The following is a 10,501-nucleotide window of genomic DNA, read 5'->3' as shown; positions in this document are numbered from 1 at the left end:
ATTTCTTCTCCAAAACAGAAGATTCCGGGTACATCTGGGTGACAAGTCTAGCAGATGGAGACTTGTCTCAAGTGGCCTCCCCCAGGGCTCTGTTCTGGCTCCTACGCTATTTAATATTTACATCAATGACCTCCCAGAAACTTCTTCAAGGAAGTTCATCTACGCCGATGACATCTGCTGTGCAACTCAGGCATCAATGTTCGACATCCTCGAGGAAAAACTCACGAAAGACATGTCTCTGATATCTGATTACTGTAAAAAATGGCGACTAATCCCTAGCACTGCAAAATCGGTATCATCTGTTTTCCATCTACACCATGCCTTGGCCTCGCGTGAGCTTAATGTGCAGCTTGGCGATACGAGAATCCGGCATGAAGCCCAGCCAGTCTATCTTGGCGTTACTCTCAATTGCATTCTGCCTTTTCACGAACATCTCAAAAAAACTGCAGCAAAGGTGGGCGCGAGGAATAACATCATTGCAAGACTGGCCAGCTCCTCATGGGGCGCGAGCGCTTCCACACTACGATCATCATCTCTGGCATTATGCTATTCCACTGCAGAATACTGTGCCCCAGTATGGTTCCGTAGCCCCCATGTCCACTAGGTCAATTCCAAATTATATTCCTCTATGAGGATAATTTCTGGAACCATCTGTTCCACCCCGGTTCCATGGCTGCCAGTTCTTAGCAACATCGCCCCACCAGATATTCGTCGGGATGCGGCATCAACTAAGTTCATTTCCCATGTCTACGCTCAACTGGACCTGCCAATATACACGGATATCTTCGCCCACCCTGTCCAACGCTTGACGTCTCGTCACCCAATCTGGTCCCCTATGCCTACACTGAACTTCTCTGTTCCAGTCTCTTGGAAACAGAGTTGGCAGTCAGCTGAGGTAAAGAACAAACTCCTCATCACAGACCCCTGCAAGCGTCAACCAGGCTTTGACCTAGCACATTATGATTGGGCCCTCCTCAATCGCTATTGAACAGGCCATGGCCGGTGCGCTGCTATGTTCCATCGCTGGGGAGCCAGAGATGACCCGAACTGCCCCTGCGGCTACAGACAGACTATGACCCACATAGTCAATGACTGCCACCTCTCCAGATTCAAAGGAGGTCTCGAAACTTTACATCAGGCTCAACCTGATGCTGTTGACTGGCTACGGAAGAAGGGCAAACGCTAGAAGAAGAAGAAGGGAAAGAGAGAGGCAGACTGGGAGTATGGACCGACCAGTCAATGTCCATGTTCAGCGGGGAAGCAATTACAGAAGCCAGACCTTCCACCTTCTGCAACCCTCAATGACCCTGGGTCAATGCTCCCAGAGGGATAGAGAATGGGAAAGCTATCAGGGGAGGGGATGGGATATGGAGATTGGGTGGTGGGAATTGTGTGGAGTTGTACCCCTCCTACCCTATGGTTTTGTTAATTTATCCCTTCTTAAATAAAAAAATAGTTATGTTGTTTTATTGAAAGAGAGAGAGAAAGAGAAAACAGACAGATGAAATAGAGACCAGAGCACTACTCAGCTCTGGTTTATGGTGGTCCTGCAGATTGAACCTGGAACCTTGGAGACTCAGGCACGAAAACCTTCCTGCATAATCTCTAGGCAAACTCCATGCTCCACACCTACTACTCTTAAAAGTGTGTTTTTATTTATCTAGATAATCTGGTCGAGTTTAATGACAGAAACTTACTGTACTCTTTGGGAAAGGCTCTAAGAAAAATGTGGGGATAGTTGTTTGAAGAAAATTTTGTTTATTATTTTGTCAACATTAGACTGATAATTAACTGTACTGAGAGCTTTTTCTTTCCTAAAACACCTGGCTGTAACTCTCTAAACTAACATTTGCAATTTTCTTCACACCCTCTTGTATCTAACCAATGAAAATAAACATTGACCTTGGATCTCCTTGGAAGAGATTAAGCCAGGCCCTGACAACTCCCCAGATGGCAGAAAAAGTCCTGAGACTTTCACCTGAACACTCCTTCTCTCCCAAGTGCAGATGGCATCCATGTTATCTGCAAACACCCATATTGTGACTGAAAATGACAAAGAGAAGTAGCCATGGACTGGGAAGACAGCATAACAGGGATGCAAAAGACTGTCCAACCTGAGGCTCCAAGGCCACAGGTTCAATCCCCAATAGCACCATAAACTATAAATCATAAGCCAGGGCTGGCAGTGTTCTGCTTAAAAGAGAGACAGAGAAAGACATGAGGTAATGTCTGATTACCCAAGATACCAGATTAATACTCTACACTACCACCACCCTTCCTGTTTTTACTGTGGGTTGGATGGGTTATTTCTGGCAAATCTAAATGTTCTAACCCCTTTAGGATTAATTAATACATTTCAGGAGCTTTAATGTCAAGATACCAAATACATATTTAAAACAATTAATGAAATCCTACCATTATGCAAAGGCAAAGTGGTGGATCATTGGATAGAGCTCACAACTGAACCTGGGTCAGTCCCTAGGTCCCCACCTGCAAGGGGGAAGCTTCACCAGTGATGGAGCAGGGCTATTGGTTTCAGGTGTCTCTCCATTTCTCTCTCCTTCTCTGTCTGTCACACTCTATTAAAATCTTGCTCTTTGGTATGGACAGAGCTATAAAGGTGTCAGACACCCACTCTAGCTGGAAGATAAATAAAAACCACACTCTGTGAGTCTAAAGCTGAGCGGCAGTTCTTGGAAAGGACCAGAAGCTGCTTCGCTGCCCTCACCTGGCCATTGTGTCCTTTGTGACACCCGAGCCTAGTAAGTGACATGTCTCTCTGGATTCTGTGAGCTGTTCAAGCAAATCAGCTGAAACCAGGACAAAGGCTATAGAAACCTCCTGTCAGCAGCACAGTGACAACTAGGCTGACAACTGGGGTAGATGGAGGAGAGGGTCCTGAGGACTGAAACCTCAACATGGGATCCAGATCCATGGCCAAATCCCAGCAGAGGGTGTCAGAACTGTGGTGAATTGTGGAGAATCCAGTATCTGACAAATCTATGAGAATACGATGAAATTGGGACCAGAATGATTTTGGAGACACTCAAAGGACTGGCAGTGCTGGAAGAATACAGGAAATGGATGGCTGTGTTTCTATTGGTGTCACTAAAACCTACATAAAAGCATGCTGTCTGCTAGAGCTATTTCTACTGAGGGAGATGATTAGGCTAAGTGGTGGAGGAGGAAAAAGAGAAATGAAATCCTTCCATTTTTCTTCAATCTATTTTTGGTTTCTCTAGAAAAAGCATGGATGTGTGCTGTGTCACTCATTGTTTAATAGCCCAGACTCACATGATGGAGGTAGAATTGTCCAGGGAGAATGATCATTTTATTTTATTAATAAGGGAGATACAGAGAAAGAGAGACGAGAGCACTGCTCAGCTCTGGATTATGGTGGTGCTAGTGATTGAACCTGGGAACCCAGAGGCTCAGGCAGGAGAGTCTTTTGCAGAACCATATGTTGTCACCCTAACCCAAGAATAAGTTGTTTTAAATAATTGATTTGTGTTTACCATATTACCAAAATGGTGCAAAAAACCAGTGCTCCAACTTCACATTATTTATTATCATGGTCTGCTGGTTAGTATAATTTTGTTGTTTTATCTTGTTTTCACCCCTGAGGATCTGGGTGAGGAGAGGATCTGGTTTTCCATCTCTGATGTCTCAGCGGTAGAACAGCAGTACAGTTGCCTCGGTTATTGCCAGGCTGTTGCTCACTAAAGTATGAGTCCCGTATCCACTCCAATCCCAGGAGGAGAAGTCCCCACACTGCTTGGGACTGGCCTGTGGGAAGTAGCCTCCACCAATGCAGTGCTGAGAGCAAGGAGGAGAGACACAGGGAGAGTCAGCTGCCCACACAGTGAGACCGTCAAGGTTAAGCTCCATGATCCTGCCTCCTCCCAGACCTCATGGGACTAGACAACCCTCCCATCTTCCTTCTTCCCTATTGGGCTTGGGGTCCCCTCTGTCTTCACTGCCTTGCTTTCTCCACCTCCATTTCAGCCTTCCTTCCCCCTCTTCCTCAGCCATCACCCAGTGCTGCCTCTCAGGGCTCAGTCCTTACCCCTTCTCTGCTGGGGCTCCTCCCCTCTAGGACATGAGCTCCTGTCCTCTGTCCCTGTCACCAGTGACTCCTGCTTGTCTGAGACCGCAGCTCTGCTTCTTACCTGAGACCCACCTGCACTTGCCCCTGAGTGCCTCCACCTGGACACCCCAACTTTCTAGACCCTTCCTAGAGCCCACAGACACACCCACTCTCCTGTTAACCCTGTGCCTTCTCCTGTCCTGTCACCTTTTTTAATTCTCAGGACCCAATCATACAAAATAAAAATGATGTTGGCTTTCTCCTTGCCATCCCTGTTAATCTGGTATCAGGAATGGCTGATCCACCTGCTAAATGTCCCTGACCCACCTGCTCCTTCAGCCTTGTCCAGAACACCTGCTTCAGGTTTGCCAACCCCTAGTTCCCTGACCAATGTCCATTTTCCTACCCCTGTCAGAATCATCACAGTATAAGTGAACTAGTCACACAGTACTTGCCCAAAATTCTCTAATGAGCAGGCAGGGAAGTGGCCTGTAGATAATGTTCTAGATTCTCAAGTATGAGGTCCTGAGTATGATTCCTGGCAACCAATGAACCAAAGTGGCTCCTGCTTATGTGTAAGTGCACACACACACACACACACACACACACACACACACACACACACACACCTTGTTTCCACAAAACTCACGTGCTCTGTGTTACAGCCAGTGACTTTTAACCCAGGACACATGGCGTGGGCTGCTTTCTCATTATTAAACACCCGGAACTGGATGAATCCAGTCACATACTCATCTGGAAAAGAAGAGGAGAGAGAAGTCAAGTGTCAGGAGGACCTAGAGGCTGCTTCCCTGTACCTGCAGGGGTTCCCTCCTCAGCTTCACCCCAATACTACAGCAGTTGCAGAGCAGGACAGCCTGGGCCTGGCCTTGGCCTTGGCCAGGAATGACCTTCTCTCCATCTGGCAGAGGACATGCCAGGACTCACAGAGCACCTGGTCTGAAAAAGGTTCCAGGAGGAGCCAGACTCCCAGAAAGATCCACAGGAATCCTGCAAAGGCCCAGCAGGGGGAGCCATGGTCAGAAGAGACATCTCTGATTATCTGACATTTCCTTCAACAGGTGTGACTCTGTCTGCCATTTCCTGAGAGAATAGACACACCCAGTAATAGACAAACAAACAAACAAACAAAAAACTCACAGTAAAAGTGATAATTGTCTAACAAAAGATTTATTTCTGTGATTATAGAGAGAAATGACTCTTTAAAAAAGAAATTAATTACTACAATTTATAGAAGTAAAAATTTCTGGGTGGGATAGATAACATAATGGTTGTGGAAAGACACTCTCATGTTTGAGGCTCCAAGGTGTCAGGTTCAATCCCCCACACCACCATAAGCCAGATTTGATCAATGCTCTATTAAAAATGAGAAGAAGAAAAAGAAGAAGAAGGAGAAGGTGAAGGTGAAGGAGGAGGAGGAGGCAGAGAAGGAGAAAGAGAAGGAGAAACATTTTCTCCCAGTAGTGAATACTATTCTTTCCTTAGGAAAGATTCTCCACATTTCTTCTTTTCTTTTTTTTTTTTTTTAAAGAATTTTTTTCTACCAGGGCTCCCATTGGTGCTCAGTGCCTGTAGGACTGCACTGCTTACAACATCATTTTTCTTTCTGATAGAGGTTGAGAAAGAGGACAGGGGTAGATAGATAGCATAATCGTTATGCAAAGAGATTCATGCATTAAGCTTCAAAGTCCTAGGTTCAATCCCTTGTACCACCATAAGCTAGAGCTGAGCAGTGCTCTGGTAACAGAAAAAAAGAAGAGTAGGAGGAGGAGGAGGAGGAGGAGGAGAAAGGGGAAGAAGAAGAAGAAGAAGAAGAAGGAGAAGGAGAAGGAGAAGGAGAAGGAGAAGGAGAAGGAGAAGGAGAAGGAGAAAAGAAAAAAAGATGTTGACAAAGAGAAAGGAAAATGCCTGCAGCATTACTTCACTGCTCATCTGGCTCCACCCATGCACATTGGAACAAACCCTCAAGTCTGAGTCCTTGTGAATGGAAGCAGGTGTCCTCTACTGAGTGAGAAATCACCCAACCCCTAATTTATTGTTGAGCATTGCTCAATGCTGACCTCTAGTCTTTTCAGGCATTGAACTTTGGGCCTCTGAACCTCAGGCAGATTGTCTGTTGCATAAACCACTTTGCTATCACACATTGTCTTTCTTTAAAGTTTTGTTTTAGTGTCTCAGGAAATGGTGCAATGGACAAACACTGGACTCTCAAGTGTGAGTCCCTGAGTTCCGTGCCTGACATCGTGTGCTAGAGAGATGTTCTGGTTCTGTTTCTCTCCTCCTTTCTCCTATAAAGAGGTAAATAAATCTTCACAAAATAGAGAGGGTGACGGAGACAGCATAATGATTATAATAAGTTTTCATGCCTGAGGCTAAGTCCTGAGTTTAGTCTTTCCCCATCACACACACACAACATAAGCCAGAACTACAATAAGCCAGATACAGTCAGTACTCCTATTGAGAGAGAGAGAGAGAGAGATAGAGATAGAGAGAGAGTCCCCTCCAAGTCTCAACTACTTTCCTGAAAAGAGGTTACTAGGGAGTTAAGAGATGTTCTTTCTTTCTGGAGTTGGGAGTCTAAGCACTGCTGCCTCTGCTTCCCTTTACTTCTGTAAAGACATATTTTATTTGTGGTCTGGGAGGTGGTGCACTGGATAAGGCATTGGATTCTCAAGAATGTGGTCCTGACTCAATCCCTGACAGCACATGTACCTGAGTGACATCTGGTTCTATCTTTCTCTCTCTCTCCTATCATTGCTCATGAATAAATAAATAAAATTGTTTTCTTTAAAAAAAAAGATGTATATTATTTCACTAGTTCAGTTTATATTGATTGGTATATTTAGCCTGGAGCAAGCTGGGGGTAACTGCTATGTACTACCAACAGAGGGCACTAAAGGGCTGCTCTTTTCTTAACTGCTAGAACTAATGGGGGGGGGGGCAGGTTAAAAAGTGAGTATTGACTCCTCACCCAGGAGAAGATAGTAATTTTTAAAATATATATATATTCTATTCATTTATTTATTTTAATGAGAAAGAGAGAGAAAGACCTGAACACTACTCAGCTCAAACTAAGGGTGGTGCTGGGGATTAAACCTGGTACCTCAGAGTCTCAGGCATGAGTGCCCTTTGCAGAACGACTATGTTATTTCCCCAGCCTGAGAAAGTAACAGTTCTAACACTGAGTTTTCTATGATGATTAAAAGGAAATAAAATATGTCTCATGCTTTAAAAAGATTTGGCACATGCAAGTGTTCGTGAATGCTCACCATTAGCAGGGCTGTGCTTAACCACTTTGACAATAGTGCAAGGACGGATATAAGACACTCACTGCGACCACCAGGTGAGTAATAAGAGGCAGCTTTCTTAGCATCCCCAAAGTCATAGACGACAGGAATGGCTGGGCCGTTATCCTTCAGGCATTTGCCTATTCCAAACTTGACTGGGTATTTCTGCAGGACCCCAAACACAGGTGGTGAGAAAAGTGTGGGATGTTGTCTTCCTGAGACTGATGCCTCAGATATAACACTCACAGATAGTCTTAGGACAGTGTCTTCCCCTCCATCCCCTGGCTAAAAGTCCTTCCTCCTATCCGATCTCATATTTATTTATTTATTTATTTAGAGAGACCACAGCACTGTTACTTTCTACAAAGCAGGGGGAGCTGGGCTCAAGCTGGGTCACAACCATGGCAAAGCAGAGCGTTATCCAAATGACTAATACTTCACCAGCCCCTGGTCTGGAAGGTAGTGCAGTAGATAAAGCATTGAATCTCAAGCATGTGATCCCCAGCAGCTCATGTACCAGGGTGATGTCTTCTTCTTTCTGTTTCCTCCTATATTACTCATCAATCAATAAATAAAATTTTTAAAATAACCTAAATTTCACCTGCCCTTTCCACCACCCTCTCAACCTCCATGCTCTGCCTCAGCATCTTCCAGCCTGACTCTGAGTTTCTCAGAGAGGAACACACGCAGTCAAGTTACAACAGAGGACAAGAGCAGCCAGTGCAGAGGCCAGACCTCAGTCCTCACCCAGCACTTGGCTCAGATGAAAAGCCCCCTAGCCAGCTGTGCACATCCTTACCTGGTAAAGGCCAAACAGATTTTTTCCTGTGGTCTGGAAAAATCCTGAGGTGGTGCGGTACCTCAGCAGGGCTTTGCTCCTCCAGTTCTCCAGTGGGGTCTTGTTGGGGACCTGCCAGATGCCCAGGTTCTCAGCCTGGATGTCGAAATAGCCAGGGTTCTAGAGGGACAGACAATGAGCCCAGAACTCAACTCCTCATGGTGGGAGGAAGAATAAGCAGTGTTCAGACACCCCACTTCCAGTAAGAAAGAACAGCCCAGTTCCTTACACCTGTTTGATGGTTCAGTGACCAGGATATGGAGGCATCTCTTCCTCTCCCTACCTGTTCTCCACCCCATCTCCATCCCATCCCTCCCTCTGCCTGGAGTGCTCAGCCTCATTCTCCCTTCTCTCCTCAAGAGTGGCAGTGGTCCCCACCTTGTAGTCGTCACTGGTGGCCCCCTCTGCAGACCCAAACGTGTTGTAGTTGGCCCAGTTGCCGTCCCCCTCAGGGTTGTCTGCCCGGTTGCCCTGCTGGCTGCTCCAGCGGTCGCCCACCGTGCACCTCCCGGCCAGAAAGTTCTCGTGCACACTGGCCACCAAGGTCCAGCCACCACCGTCTGTGGTCATGTCACAGAAGGTCTGGTAGGTGGTCCCTTGCTTGGTGAGGAGGGTATACACACCATCTGCAGAGGGGAGAGTCCAGAGCCCCCTGTCTGAGTGCTGTGGTCACACCAGTCCAGGAGAGGAGGGCTGGGAGGGCACAGCACCTCCTGTGTCCCCACACTCATCGCCTCTCTGTGTGAAAGAAGTTTCTTTGGGGTTAGCTCTGTCTTTAGAAACTCACCAGAGGTTTTACACTAGACTTGCAGGGAAACTGTGATCATGTCTCCTATTCCTATGTGCAAACACTCTGAATGCCACCAGGGACATTGTGTTCTTATGGACATGTCAGATATGGCTGGGTGGCCATACACAGGCCTCATCACCAATTGAAAGAGCTGGGTAGACAGGGTCAAATACTTCTAGGAGCGGCCCTTTGTGTCCTTACTCACCTCTGGCTCCAGAGTTGAACATTTTCACTTCCTTGCAACTCTGAGGCAGTGAGGACACTGGAGTGGGGCAACTCCCATCTGGTGCTGCAGCTAAAGGAATGAGAACACCTCCTGTGATGTTTGCTCAGGTGACATCACCTTTCCTGTCACCAGCACTAACACTGCTGTGTCCCTAGCTCAGCTGCCTGCTGTGAGCATGACTCTGGATTTCGTCTGCTGGACTCTCTGTTCCCTGTCTGCACAAGAGGACACAGAACTCTCCTCTCCACTAGTGACAGACCCCACCACTGTGTCTCTGAGCATGGGACTCTGTGTTCAAACAGTGAGTCCACAGGAGCAGCAGAAGCTGAAAGTGGACATGGTGATTTCCCCCTCTCTCCTGAGTCCTCGCAGACACACAGGCCACATGGAGTGGGGGCCATGGGGCCCTCAGGCCTTACTCCCTGACCATGGCTGTGAGACCCAGGTCACAGAGAAGATGCACAAACCACATTGGTGCCCAGTCCAGCTTCTGAGCATCTAGGACTCCCTGATGGCCAAAGCTTGATTATCCAAACTCTCATCTCACTACCACTCCTACACACACACACACACACACACACACACACACACACACACGATGAACACACACACACACAGGACACAAACAGACACTGCATTATTGCCCAGGGACTCACCAGCACTCTGCACCATGGTCGCCACTGCAAGAAAGAACAGGAAGCAGCATCTGGACAGTGTCCTCTAAGGGGGGCAAGAGGCACAAGGTCACTGGCTGACCTTCCTATCCCCCCTCCACCCTGGACCTTGACCCTCTAGTCAGGAACCCCCAGTGATAGGTCTGTTGGCTTTCTGGAACCTCCTGGGACAGCCCATCCTGAGGCAGCCTGTAAACCCCAGTGCATGGCCCCTTTCCCAAAACCCACCCTCAGGCCAGCCCCCACCTGAGGCTCCATCTCTGCTCCCCACACAGGTCTGGTCTGGGTAAGAATCACCCTCCTCCCAGCAGAGTCTCTCCCTCCTGTCTGCCCCCAGGAGCCAGGTGCTGAGAGTCCCTGCCAGGTGCAGCCTCACTCAAAGCTCCTGCCTGTGCAGAGGTGCTGCTGTGGGGACTGTGCTGGGCCCTTTATGGGCACAGCCACACCCACTCCCTATCCCTCCCTGTCCCATCCTCTGCAAAAGAACAGATGCGTTGCCTCTGTTGGTGGAGGGACTGTGAGTGTGTTCACACAGGTGACATCATATATGTGTAATAGGGACACCTGCTTTGTCAGAGCCA

At 47.4% G+C, this 10,501-nt stretch overlaps 1 protein-coding gene across 1 annotated transcript; it reads right to left on the bottom strand.

Annotated features, from left to right (window-relative positions):
* Window positions 1-3,458: 3,458 nt before the first annotated feature.
* Window positions 3,459-10,291, bottom strand: LOC103122706 (intelectin-2-like). The gene is made up of 8 exons (XM_007533315.2): window positions 10,167-10,291; window positions 9,903-9,966; window positions 9,226-9,315; window positions 8,609-8,856; window positions 8,192-8,350; window positions 7,437-7,557; window positions 4,737-4,840; window positions 3,459-3,816 (listed from the first exon to the last, which is right to left on the bottom strand). The coding sequence occupies exons 1-8, from the start codon at window positions 10,176-10,178 to the stop codon at window positions 3,667-3,669; spliced, it is 948 nt and encodes a 315-aa protein (XP_007533377.2). The 5' UTR covers window positions 10,179-10,291; the 3' UTR covers window positions 3,459-3,666.
* Between the last annotated feature and the right edge of the window lie 210 nt (window positions 10,292-10,501).

This window comes from Erinaceus europaeus, chromosome 9 (genome assembly GCF_950295315.1).
Source record: "Erinaceus europaeus chromosome 9, mEriEur2.1, whole genome shotgun sequence".
Taxonomy (NCBI): domain Eukaryota; kingdom Metazoa; phylum Chordata; class Mammalia; order Eulipotyphla; family Erinaceidae; genus Erinaceus; species Erinaceus europaeus.
The sequence above is the reverse complement of the archived record's forward strand: the minus strand, read 5'-3'. Positions and strand labels throughout refer to the sequence as shown.